This window comes from Desmodus rotundus, chromosome 7, assembly GCF_022682495.2.
Source record: "Desmodus rotundus isolate HL8 chromosome 7, HLdesRot8A.1, whole genome shotgun sequence".
Classification (NCBI taxonomy): domain Eukaryota; kingdom Metazoa; phylum Chordata; class Mammalia; order Chiroptera; family Phyllostomidae; genus Desmodus; species Desmodus rotundus.
In genome coordinates, this window is record NC_071393.1 from 89,109,688 (window position 1) to 89,124,285 (window position 14,598).

At 34.5% G+C, this 14,598-nt stretch overlaps 1 protein-coding gene across 1 annotated transcript in view; it reads left to right on the forward strand.

Moving 5' to 3' along the window:
• MINDY2 (MINDY lysine 48 deubiquitinase 2) overlaps positions 1–14,598 on the forward strand; it is an 81,188-nt gene that overhangs the window by 17,321 nt on the left and 49,269 nt on the right. The window contains exons 3-4 of the mRNA XM_024567461.3: positions 4,813–4,877; positions 11,174–11,332. Of these exons, the coding sequence (XP_024423229.2) occupies positions 4,813–4,877; positions 11,174–11,332 (224 nt within the window). The remainder of the gene's footprint in view (positions 1–4,812; positions 4,878–11,173; positions 11,333–14,598) is intronic.

A 14,598-nucleotide genomic window follows, 5' to 3' on the forward strand; every position in this document is an offset into this window, starting at 1 on the left:
AGGAAGTGATATTAGAGAAATAATGGGGTCGGATCATACAGGACTCTGTAGGCTATTTATAGCAGCTTTGACTTGTGCGGGGAATGAGCTGGGAAGCCATTAGAGAATTTTGAAAAGAGGACTGATGTGGTCTGACTTTTAGTTTAACAAGAATTCTCTGGCTGTGATATTGAAAATAGAACTTAGGGGGTTAAAGACAGAAGCAGAGAGATTTGGTGGTGGCTTCAAAAAGGATAGTAGAAGTGGAGATTGTAAAATGTGGTCAGATGCTGAATATACAGCTAACAAAATCTGATCAGTTGAATATGGGGTGAGATTGAGTGTGGAGTCAAGGGTCACCCCATCGTTTTTGACTTGAACTAGAAGGATGGAGTTCACATCAACCGAAACAGGAAAATATGGAAGAAAATGGTGAGGGAGAAGTATTAGGATTTTGCTTTTGAAAGTTTATTGATACGTAAATGGAGGTATCAGGAAAGTAGTTGGGTATAAAAATACAGAGTTAAGAGGAAAGATCTAGATCAGCTCATACAATGGAACTTCCTGCGGTGATAGAAATGCTCTGTATCTGTGCTCCCCAGTTTGATGGCAACTAGCCACATGTGGCTCTTGAGATCTTAAAATATCACTGTGACTGAGTTACTAAGTATTAAATTTAATTTTAATTAATTTTAATTAATATTTCCGTATGTTGATACTGGCTAATGTATTAGTACAGATCTAGCTTGTAAATATACATTAAGAAGCAGAAAACATAAAATTGAGTTAGATTAAGATGATGAAGAGAATGCATGTAGATAGAGATGGGAAGAGATCAATGGACTGAGTCTGGACATGCCAATGATTAGAAGTTGAGGAAGAAGGAAGAGCAGGCTTGCTTAGCCAGGTAGAAGAAAAACAGGGGACCAATTTCCTAGAATCCCAATGAAGAAGAGTTTCAATGAAGAGTGAGGTATTAGCTGAATCAAATGCTGCAATAGTTAAGCAGGAGGAAGACTTAAAAATTGACTATTGATTGAGCCATCAAGAGTCCATTGATTGGTAACCTCAACAAATGCATGGGATGAAAACCCGCTTGGAGTGAGTGTACAAGAGGAAATTGAAAATTCTCATACATAATCAGTAGGAATGTAACAAAGAGCTCATTTTGTCTCAGAAGGTATATAGACAAAGGCAAGTAGAGAGTGGTAATAGCAGGGAAGAGGTTTGGTATATTAAATTCATCTAAATGTTAGCTAACAAAGCCTTGAGGAAGCAAGACATAGGGTAGGAAATTTTAATAGGGAAAAAGAAAAATTGGTGAAATACCTAGATCTGGGTGAGGAGACTCAGCTACTAAGGGCAGCATGAAAGTAATATCCTGATGGGGGGTGGGGGAGAAGTGAGCAAGAGTGATATGAGAAAAGAGATTCTGAAGAATTTGCCTCACCAAAAGTAAACTTTATTCAGGGAAAATCCTGCTAAGACAAATTGTTTAATTTTCTAAACCATTTGAATTTTCTTCTCTTGAGATTACTCCAGTTCTCTGGAGGAACTAGAGATGCTTTTGAGTTAATAAGCAAATACTAGTTGAAAGATTATAAGAGAAACCATTCATTGCTTTCCTAGCATCTAGCCAAAGAACCGCAGGGACTTGGGGATTTTGACTGGCAAAGGTTAGAGGAGGAGGGAATTTTAATTTGGAAATTTGTTACTAGAGTAGCAGAGTAGGACCATACATTGACAAGGCTTGTTGGAGAGCTTTGGTGTAAAGAAAGGAACAAGAGAAACTAGGAAACTTAGGGAGTCTGTGAGGTCTAATAAGGTGGCGGAACAAGTGTAGGTGGAAGGCAGAAAATGGGTAGGAAGATAATTTTTTAAAAAGTATAATGCAAATTGTAACATAACTTTACTCATCTGTAATAGTTTGTATGATGATTAGACTAACACAGTATTACAGTAAAGGAAATTTTTGTTGGGGTGGTGGTGTTGTCTGACTTTAAAAAAGATAATTTATTTTATCTTTTGAATATAAATCCTGTATAGGGAGGTCAGGGTTGAAGCATTTTAATTTTGCCCACAGTTGACAGTGTCTCCTCTTTTCCAAATGCCCATCCGGGACAAGCTAACTACTGCCAAACCCTCTCTTCCATGTTTTGGCCTAATGAAGCTTTAAGGTTGTTTGTTTCTTGATTTATTTTTGTCTGGATTATCCCATTAGTAGCAAAGTCATACAGATTCTATCTTAAAAATACTTCTTTTTCTCTGTATATGGTATTTCATAACATGGTTTATTGCAAACTCTGTTGGTTTCTCTCGCCTCCAAAAGTAGCTTACACACCAGTGTTATCTTTTGAAAGCATCAGTTTCATCCTGCACTTGGCTACCTAAAAACATAAAGATCTCTTATGATCTTTCCCAAGCAGACATACTATTTATGATTTTCTGTAATCTGGTTGAGTTTACTCGTCCAGCCGTATTTCCCACCACTCTGCAACATAATCTTATGTATAAACCCTCTTAGAAGCTGTACAGATGGCATGATGTTTCTTAACATGTGCTTTTTCCATTACTCTTTCTCCTCAAAAAATGCTTTTTCCCCTCATTGCCTTGCCAGGTTTGCCCATTTTTCTGAATCCAGTTTAGATACCACCCCCTCCAAAATATATTTCTAAGTGTTACATGCTTTATCAGTATCTCTCTTCACAATTATTTTAACTATATTATATTTTATCATATCTTATTCTGTTTTCCAGTATGTTCTTTGCCCAACCAAAATATTGTTTTTTAGGAGAACCATTCATTTCCTAGTATTTGTTTTAACCATCACTAAACACATAATGGGCTCTCAATAAATAGTTATGGATTGAAATAATATTGTTGACCAATTTTAGAAAATAAAGGTTAGATAAGCTAGACAAAACACCACTCTTGAGAGATTTATTTAGATATCTAAAAGTAAAAGATGTTCCTTTAAAAACTCAAATTCTGACTTAAAAAAGTTATTTATTTATTTATTTTTAGAGAGAGGGGAAGGGAGGGAGAAAGAGAGGGAGAGCTACATCCATGTGCAAGAGATATATTGATCGGTTGCCTTTTGAACAACCCCCAACTGTGGACCTGGTCCTCAAGCCAGGCATGTGCCCTAACCTGGAATTGAACTGGCACCCTATCAGTTTGCAGGATGACCCCCAACCTGGTGTGCTTCACTGATCAGGGCTCAAACTCTGTCTTTTAAAAATATTTGGTTCTTCTATCAAGTGAAATATAGGATACAAGTAAAACTATTACATTCTCAATTATTTGAATAAATGATATATAGAATTTACTAAAAGTAAAGCACAGTTTTTAGTTAAATGTTGTATCTATTTATATATATGTACACACACACACACACGTAAGATGGCACACACAATGTGCCCTATGTAGTAAGGACTCAAAAATATTTGTCAGATAGACTTGCTTGAATATCTCTGAAAATCACTTAATTTACTGCTTTGAAGTTCTTGTACCTATGCAGAATGAAATCTTCACTAGTTAGATTTGGCTATCTTAAAGTTCTAATTAAAAGTACAAGTAATATATTAATGTTCATAGTTCTTTTAGAAGAGTTGGATAGCTTAAGAGAATACTTGATGCAGTCTTCAGAAGTTTATTTTGAATTAGAAAATAACGGTTGTATTGTAAACAATTGCATCAACTTGTTAGTGATTTGGTAGGCTGGGTAAGAAGCTGGTTTCGTATGTAACTATTTACATCAAAATAAATTCCAGGTAAATTAAAGATTTAAACATTAAAAAGACAAACATAAAATTACATGAAGAAAGCATATGTGAATATTGGTGTACTTTTAAGAGGTGAAGATCTTTCTAAACATGACATCCAATCCAGGAGCCATAATAGAATAATTTGATTATATTAAAATTAAATATATATCACAGACCAAAAAATGGACAAAAAAGCATCACCATAAAGTCAGAAGCCAATATGGGGAAAGATATTTACCATACATATAAGAGTAAATGTTTTAATTTCTCTAACTGAAAAAGAGCTTTTCCAGTTCAGTAAGAAGAAATAATACTTGTTGAGGCAGGCAATTCAAAGAAAAGGAGTCTATATATAGTTAATACACAATTAAAAAGGCAAAACAGATAAAAACACTGCAGATATTAAAATAGAGCTAAATACATTTGAAAGGTTCCACAGTTGGTTAGAGTATCATTTTGATTCACCAAGGTTGTAGGTTCGATCCACAGTCAGGGTACATATGAGAATCAACCAAGGAATGCATACATAGGTGGAACAACAAATCAATGTTTCTTTCTCTCTCTCTCCCCAAAACCAACAAATAAAAATAAGATAAAAGGTGCCACATATACTAAAAGTCATACATATATTAAAAATTTGATACCAAATAAAAATACACATATAAAAACATACCAATTTTTTAAATGCAAAAACATTTTGTTTGCTCCTCAGAATGGCAAACATTTAGAAGACTGATAACACTCATTCTTGGAAAGGTAATGGGGTAATAGTCCTATTGTTAATAACAGTGAAACTTGGTGCAGCCTTTTAGAGCTTTATTGTAGTGGCATGGAAAGTTGCTCATATGTATTGTAAAATGGAAGAGAAAGCTCAAAAGTGTTAGAGTATGTACATTGAAAAATATTTGTGAGACTAACAAACAGTTAATATCAATTTTCTCTGAATAGAATCAGGGAGGGGGTAATTTTATATGTTACCTATTGCTGTAATTTAGAATTAAAATCTATCTTTGCAATCAGAAAATGGTAATATTTTTAAAAGGCAATACATAATTTCTTTTTACAGGAGATTATATGCTTGATGCAAAGCCAAAAGAAATTTCAGAAATTCAACGTTTAAACTATGAACAGGTAATAGAAACAATTTTTATTATAATAAAATATGTAATTTTTAACGTAAGGATGTATTCATTGGTCTCTATCAGTGGCCAGTCTGTTTTATATGAATATACTTGTATATGCTATATAAAATGAAACATAGATATTATTTTACAGGCCTATGTAGATGATAACCTTTTTTTTTTTGCAAAATTGACTTTCAAGTGATTTTTGTTACTGATTCATTTTTCATCATTTAAAAAAGACTTTATATTTTATGATTAAGTTATATAGGAGAAAGTTGAACAAATGATGTCTAGGATATGTCATTAGGATAATTAGGACCCTGCTGTTTCATATTTTCAACATGTCCATATTTCTTAGCTTGTTCTTTACTCTGTTCTGTAATATAGGAGTGGTAACTAGGTTCAAAATTATTGGAACTGGAAGAAAGCAAGCAGAGCTTCCTTTTCTTCAGTATTCTTCCTTTGTTTGACAGTAGGAGCCCAGAAGGAATCAGTTTCTTACTGTAGAAGGAAGGAAGCATGAACCAGGGAAAAAAAAGACATCATATAAAGTATATTTACTTTCAAAGTTTTTTAATATACTATCACTAGTATCAGTTTGGCAAACAGGAAGCAAAACTCATTTCATTATCACAGAATTTCTTGAATTTGGATATTTAGATAATCTGGTTCTAAAAGAATCAAAAAGCCAACATGTTGCATTGCATCATTGCATAAAGTAGGAAATCTGTAGCTAAAGCCAAATATGCTGTCATTTAAATCCTATTGAAGTTCATAGCTTAAAACAATGATTTCTAAATACCTTTTTGCAATATAAACCCCTTTGAAAGGATATCTTAATCTAACTTCCAATATGTAAAACCAGTAAATGATATTTATAAGTATAAAGTGATATGGTTCAAGTTATATTACTTATCATATTCATATCATTTCTTACTGAAATCAGTGAGACCATTTTGATAAATACGAACACTTGAAATTAGGAATCATAGATGATAGCTAGAGTTTCCATTCAACCTCAAAATTCATTTTACTTCTGTTGCACAGTCTTGAGAAAATCTTGATTGATGAATGTTTGCAAAATGATATCAGCATTTTGTTTGCTTCAAGTCCATCTTTCAGTCTCAGCATATACTTCATTAAGGTGATGGACTCTTGGAAAAAGACTGAAAGTAGTTTTGTTTAAAAATTGAAATAAACAGTATCTAACAACTGTTTGTATTTCCTATAAACATGTCAAACAAAAAATGCCCTGCATTTAAAATAAGCTCTAAAACTATTTATAAGGTACTTTTATTGTATTATCATTACCTTTGAGAGTGGTATATATCATGCTAATATGGCTGAGTATAAGCTGGTGTTTAATATTCTACAAGTACAATGTAATAATGTTCTTTTTTGTATAATTTTATGTGATCAGAAATGTTCAGGCCTAAATTTTGGAAGACCTATGCAGAGCCATAATCTTCCTAATTAAAACCTCTTTACCAGAAGTTGTAATATAAACAAAGAGCATATTTTCCCAGTTTTGCTTAATGATACGTACCATGACAACACCAGAAAACATTGAATTTTTGTGTGTGTTTATGACAAGTTTTTATTTATTTTTTATTATTTTTAATCCTTTTTATTGAATTTATTGGAGTGACACTGGTTAACAACACTACACAGGTTTCAGGTGCACAGTTCCACAACACATCATCTGTACACTGTGCTGTGTGTTCACCACCCTAAGTCAGGTGTCCCTCCATCACCATTTATCCCCCCATACCCACCTCCACCTACTCCAACCCCTCCTCCCCCCTACAATCGCCACACTGCTGTTCATGTCCTTGAGTTTTTTCTTTTTAGTACAATCCCTCCACTGTGCCCTGGATCCAGCTCTCCCCACCCCACAGCTGTCAGCCTGCTCTCTGTCTATGAGACTGTCCCTATGTGACAGGTTTTTAAATGACTGTAAATATATTTTTAATATATTTTATATTTAAAATATTTTGCTATGTTAGAAGTACCTTTGGGGAAAATTCCAAGAAAGTTTAACCACTGGCTTAAAGGAGCCAAGAGTATTTCTTGTGATGTAAGCAACCATTCCTAGGATCTACTTGAATTTAGGGAAAAGATGACAAAATATTTACTCTTTTAAATACTTTGTTTATAACTTTATTTTTATCACTATTAATCTGTATGGATTAATTATAGAGATCATCAAATGGTATCAATTTATTTATTTTAATACTATATAATCTGCAACAAAATATAGAAGACATATAAAGGTATAAATGTGAGCCTATTAGCTGTTCAAAATTACACTTCCCCTAATGGAAATTTGGTAACTGGCAACCTTGAATTTAACAAACATACAAGAAAAAATCAGTAGTAGTAGAAGTACAATCTTATATATTGCTCACTATTGTTACTATTTTCTAAGATGCATCATTGCTGTGGCTTTAGGCAAAGTTTTAAAACACTGAAGGGAAAAATGTGAACTGATTTTTTTAAGGGTTCAGCTTTTGATAAAATTGAGAAAATACAGTTGACCCTTGAACACTTTGGAGGTTAGGGTCACTGAAGTATAGCACAAAGAATTGCATGTATAGCCAGGGCGGGGGTGGGGGGGTGGGGGCGGGGACAGTGGGTAGAGGGGATTACAGGAACTACTATAAAGGACACATGGACAAAACCAAGGGGGAGGGTGGAGAGAGGGGAGGGAGGTGGGTTCACCTGGGGTGGGGTGGAGGGATGGGGAGAAAAGGCATAAAACTGTAATTGAATAACAATAAAAAAAAAAAAAAAAGAATTGCATGTAACTTTTGACTCTCCCAAAACTTAGCTGTGAATAGCCTAGTGTTGACTTGAAGCCTTACCAATAACATAAACAGCGATTAGCATATATTTTTGTATATTTTACGAGGGGAGACCCCCTAAAAACCAGAATTATCATCTGGAGGACGGGCCTCTTGTAGGACAGGCGTCCCACGCTAGGTGAGTGTTCTGGTAACCCGTCTGTGTCAGTGTACTTGCTGATGTTTTGAGAGGCTGCGTTCGGCCTCAGTGAAATTTTTTTGACGACTTTTTCAACATGTTTGTCCATTTCATGATTTACAAGTACACCTGCCTACACTGTGCTGAGTGTTCTGCAGTTTTTGACCAAAAACATCATGACTCCTGAGCCCTACCCTCCTTCTTCACCCAGTCTCTCCCTGAGGGACTTTTTTTTTGTTTCCCTGGATGAAAAAAACCCTCAAAGGCAAACATTTTGCCAGTGTGGAAGAGGTGAAGTAAAAAAATGGCAGAAGCACTAAAAGGCATCTAAATCGACACATTTGCCCTGGCTGGTGTAGCTCAGTGAACTGAGTGCCAGCCTGCGATCTGAAAGGTCGCTGGTTTGATTCCCAGTCAGGGCACATGCCTGGGTTGCAAGCCAGGTCCCCAGTGCAGGGCATATGAAAGGCAACCCATGTTTCTCTCACACAGCAGTCTTTCTCTCTCCCTCTTTCTCGTTCTCTTCCCCTCGCTCTAAAAATAAATAAATTAGATAAATAAATAAAATATTTTTAAAAAATTGACATGTTCAATTTCAAAGGTGGAAAAAACATCTCTATAGGTGTACTGCATCACATGGAGAGTATTTGAAGATGACTAAAGTTTCATCATGTAAGAATAAATACACAATTTTTTATAAATAAATTTTGTTTTTTTCTGGGTCCCCCCTCATATATATTAGGTACTATATTCTTATAATGAAATAAGTTAGAGAAAAGAAAATGTTAAGAAAATCATTAGGAAACTACTGTAATATTGAAGGTCAACTATAATTTAAAAATAATAAAATAAAATCATAAGGAAGACAAAATATGTTTGTAGCATTTACCGAAAAAGATCTGTATATGAGTAGATGCATACAATTCAATTGCATGTTACTGCTCAAGGGTCAATTATATTGTTTTGGGGAAACATAGTCATTAGAAAGAGGTGAAACTGATGAAAGCCAGACTATATAATAATGGTATCTTGTTATAAATTCCTCATTCATAAATTTTAAGTATTTGAATACTTTCTGTTTTCAGTCTGTCCATTCTTTTAGAATGGAATTTTATCAGTTGTTTGGTAAAACAGAACTTTGTTCTTATGACATAAATTTTCTTTTTCAGATTCCAGAAAGAGTCCTGAGCTTTAATATAAAAGGATATATCCCATGTTCACCCTTTCTGCTATAAACCCTCCAATAGGCTATAGTCTATTTCTATTTTATATCTTCAATATGTATCACAGTGTCTGGTTAACAGTAGGGATTCATAAAGTTTTATTAAATTTTATATATTGGCTTCTAGTTGTTCCGTCAAATACATCCTTTATAAGTATGTCCATATTTAATGTATTAAAATTTAGAAAAACATTTAAAAATAGTATTTATTAGAGTTGTGTGACCATATTTATTGGGAAAACTGATATGGATAGAAAGACTCCTTAATTTGGCCAACAAACCTGTGTGACACAGCCTGTGTCTCAGACTCCATCTCTCACCACTTTGCAATTCATGTATTATGTTCTAGCCTTGCTGGACTCCTTGCTGTTTCGTGGGCACAGTACTGAACTCATTTCTGCATCAGAGTTTTTGCACTAGTGTCTGCTTTGTCTGGAATACCTTTTTCCCAGAGCTTCCCAAGATTCAGTATTTTACTTGGTCACTATTTAATGTCATTTTAAAAGAGTTCCCCCTCCTCTTTTTAAAGCAGTTTGAGTTTACAAAAATTTAATAAAAAGTACAGAGTTCCCATCTACCTCCTGTCCTCCAATACATACACACAACCTCCCTCACTATCAACATCAGAGTGATACATTTGTTATAATTGATGAACCTACATTGACATATAATTAATACCCAAAGTCCACAGTTTACATCAGGGTTCACTCCTAGTGTTGTATATTCTATGAGTTTGACAAATGTATCCACCATTGTAGTATCATACACAATACTTTCACTGCCCTAAAACATCCTCTGTGCTCTACATATCCCTCCCTCCTCCTAACCTCTAGAAACCACTGTTTTTCACTGTCTCCATTGTTTTGTCTTTCCCACATTGTCATTTGGAATCATATAGCATGTAGCCATTTTATGTTGGCTTCTTTCACTTAGTAATAATATACATTTAAATTTCTCCCATGTCACCTTGGCTGTGGCCTGCAAATGGAAAGGTCACAGTTCAATTCCCAATCAGTGCACGTGCCTATGTTGCAGGCCAGGTCCCCAGTGTGGGAGGCAGCTAATTGATGGTTTTCTCACACAAATGTTTCTCTCCCTCTCTTTATCCCTCTTTCCCTTTCTCTAAAAAAATAAATATAAAAAAAGAATTTCCTCCATGTCTTGATAGCTCGTTTCTTTTTCTTATTTTTGTGGTTAAAAAAGATAAAATTTACTCCCTTAACCATTTTTAAGCGTAAAATTCAGTAGTGTTAACTATATTCACATTGTTTTGTAACAGATCTCTAGAATATTTTTATCTTGTAAAACTGAAACTATGTGCCTGTCAAACGATTTACCAGCTCTCCCTCCAGGCCCTGACAACCATCATCCTACTTTCTGTTTCCATGATTTTGACTGTGCTAGGTATTTCATATAAGTGGAATAATACAGTATTTGTCCTTTTGCAATGGCTTATTTTATTCAGCATAATGTCCTCAAGTTTCATCCATGTTGTAGCATGTAATAGAATTTTCTGTTTTTCAAGGCTGGGTAATATCCCATTGTATGTATATACCACATTTTCTTAATTTATATGACAGTAGACATGTAGACTGTTTCTGCCTCTTGGCTATTTTGAATAATGCTGCGGTGAACATGCATGTACAATATCTCTTCAAGATGCTGCTTTCAGTTCTTTTGGATATATACCTACATGTGGAAGACGCCTTTCTCTTTGACTAGAAACTTTTGTCTTTCGGCTTCCTGCTCTAAAATCGGTCCCTTACCCCTGTCATTCTGTACATCATTATCCTTACTTATCTTACTAATTTGTCTTACTAATACTTAACAGTATATTATGTATTTATATATGTATCTCTCACAGTAGAATGTTAGTTGCATGAGATCAGGAACTTTTTCTATTTTATTCACTATTACATATTTAGAACTCAAATTACTGTCTCGCATATAGTAGGTACTTAATAAAAATAATAAATAATGAAATAATAAAAGGGATGAATTGGATAAAATGGAAAATTAGAAGCAAATGTACTTGCATTTAAATGTCGTTTTTGTTGTTTCGTTTTCCTTATCTTTACCCTTTACTTTTCTGTTTTCAGAATATGAGTGATGCTATGGCAATCTTGCACAAACTACAGACAGGCTTGGATGTAAATGTAAAATTCACTGGTGTTCGAGTGTTTGAATATACACCAGAATGCATAGTATTTGATCTTCTCGATATTCCTTTGTACCATGGGTGGTTAGTGGACCCTCAGGTAAGTAGAAAATTTTAAATTATGTAAACAGAAATTTAGTAAAATGCTACTAATTTGGCATTAAATCTAGATGGTATTAAATCTAGATTTATATTTTCTGATACTTATATTTTTGCATTTTTACCTGGAGCCAAATTGAGAGGTTAAGGAGGGGTGAAGTTAAGGGAAGATTCCTCCAGACTGCTAAACCTGCCCAAGCCCAAGACTTCTGATTTTAACTTCAGGGAGTTAGGGGTCGACTACAAAGTTGAGTCCATATCCCTACAAACACTTACTGTCTGTATTTTTTTTATTACAGTCATCCTAATAGGTGTAAAGTTGTATCTCATTGTGGATTTGTTTGCATTTCTCTGATGACTAATGATGTTGAACATTTTTTCATATGCTCATTGGCCATTTGTATATTTTGTTTAGAGAAATGTCTGCAGATTCCTTTCCATTTTTAATTAGGCTGTTTGTATTTTTTGTTATTGAGTTGTGGGAGTTCTTTATGTAAGGGGGGGCCCAAAAAACCTGAAAATTTATTTATTAAAAAATTTTTATTTATTCTTACATGTCTAAACTTCAGTCACCTTCAAAGTAATCTCCATTTGATGCAATACACCTATCGAGACTCTTTTTCCACTGCTCAAATCAGTTTTTGAACTCATTGATTTTGTTGCCATTTATTGCTTCTGCCATTTTTTGTTTCAGCTCTTCTACATCAGCAAAACATTTCCCTTTGAGGACTGTTTCATTTAGGGAAACAAAAAAAATCCATTCAGGGCAAGATCGGGTGAATAGGGAGGGTGGGGCTCAGAGGTCATGACATTTTTGGTCAAAAACTATGAACACTCAGTGCAGTATGAGCAGGTGTGCTTGTAAATCACCCATCGTGAAATGGGCAAATGCATTGAAAGAGTCTTCAAAAAAATTCACTGAGGCCAAACGCAGCCTCTCAAAACACCAGCTGGTACACTGATACAGATGGGTTTCTAGAACACTCACCTAACATGGGAAACCTTTACTACAAGGGACTCATCCTCCAGAAGATAATTCTGTGGGTTTTTTGGGGTGTCCCCCTTGTATGTCTACACATGTATCTTCTCAGATATATGATTTGCAAATTTTTCTCCTGATCTATGAGTTGTCTTTTCACTTTATGATATCTTTTAAAGAACAAAGTTTTTAATTTTAATGAAGTCCAATTTATCTATTTTTTTCTTCCATTGATTATGCTTTTGGTGTCCTGCTTAAGAAGACTGCCAACCCAAAGTCACAAGGATTTACTGCTATATCATCTTCTATAAGTTTTATAGTTTTAGTTCTTAGGTTCAGGTGTATGATCTGTTGTGAGCTGATTTTTGTATATGGCTTGAGAAAGGGATCCAACTTTATTCTTATGCTATGGATATCTACTTTTCTAGCACCATTTGTTAAAAAGACTATTCTTTCTCCCCGTGAATTATGTTGGCACTTAGAGTGATCTTTGTAAAATAAACCCTCTCCTTTATCCCTATTCCCTCCTTTCCTTAAAAGTCCCCAGTGAAACTAAAACAAGATACAAAATCCTTATTAGAGTTTTTATGGTAATGCTGCATCTAGACTTTGTCTATCTGTCCAAATTCACCTCATATTAATTCTCCCCCTGTTTTACTACATCCAGCAATACTGCCTTTCGGTTCTCCAGACATCTCAAGCTCATTCCTTTCTCAGTTTTTTTTGCTACCTATATCCCCACTGTGGAACATTGTTTTCCTATCCCAACACATTGTTCTCCCAGATCCTTACATTTCTAGTTCCTCATTACTCAGGTCTTAGGTCACATATCACATGTTAGAAAAGTCTTCTTTGACCAACTTGTTGAAATTAGTCACCCTCCATTTCCCTGGTCATTTCTTTTCCCAGGACCCTATTTGATTTTCTTTACCACTTATTCAGAATTATTACTTATTTCTTTACTTGACTGACTGTCATTGCCCACTGGAATGTTTGTTTTATGAGGGCTGGGCTCTTATTTCTCATTGTTTAGAAGAGTGCCTGGCACACAGTAGGTTCTCAATAATATCGACTGATGGAATGAAGCATGCATGCAAGCGTGCACTAGATATAAGGAAGGAGAGATTGTAACAGCAAGGACTTGACAGTATTTTTTTATCCCTATCCATTGGTAATAGCAACTGGTGTTCTGGGCAATGAAGGATGGTTTATTATAAGCAGGGTATCTGTATCTTTATTGACAACGTCTCTGAGAGTATCACTGAAAAGTCTAATGCCCAACATTTCACACATCCAAGGTGAGTCACGTTGGGTCCTGGAAGATGACAACACCAGGTAGTCTAGATTCTTGAGAATGAACTGATAACCTAAGGAACTTAAGCCTGAGTTCTTAAAAATTGGATTTAGATCATCCCTCTCTGACTGATGACAGCAGAAATGATATATTTAGTGTGCTGAAAGAAGAAAAATGCTAAACTATAATCTTATTCCCAGAAAAATTATCTTGTAAGAATGGAGGAAAATTAAGTCATTTTTTAGATTAATTAAACTAAGATAATTTCCTGCCAGTAGATCATCATTAATGGAAATTCTAAACAAAGATTTTGAGAAGAAGGAAAATAATCCCAGATAAAAGAAAGAATGCGTGGAGAGAAAATAACATAATAAGTATATGGATAAATATAAATTTGACTGTATCAGATAACATCATATTTGGGGGGTTATATAAAGAATATTAGCATATGCAAAAATAACATGAGGTGAAGGAAAATAAAGTATATTGAGAGCCTATAATTAATTGTTCAAGAAGAGGGTATTAACTTCCGACTTAGATTTAGTAGGAGCAGATGTTATAGTTTCTATAACTTTTCTGTCCAATATTGTAGCCAAGTTGGGGCTGTTTAAGTTGAATGAAGAATTTAGTTACTGAGTTGCACTAGACACATTTCAATTGCTTAGTGGCAAGTTAATATCTTATTGGGCAACACAGATTTGGAATATTTCCATTATTATAGAATGTGCTACTGGATATTGCTCTTTTAGAGTAACTATGAAATGAATAGAAAGCATAGTGAGTAACTTCTATATTAATAGAAGAGGGGGAAATTAATCAGCCCAAAAAGAAGGAAGAAAGGAGAGGTAAAGGAATGTTGAATTGATGGAAAGAGAGAATGGTATATTTAATAACTCCAAATATGTGAATAATTATAGTAAGTGTAAATAAAACTAAATGCTGTAGTTAAAAGACAGTGATTCTGAGGATGGATTAAGGTACATATGGTCTGTCC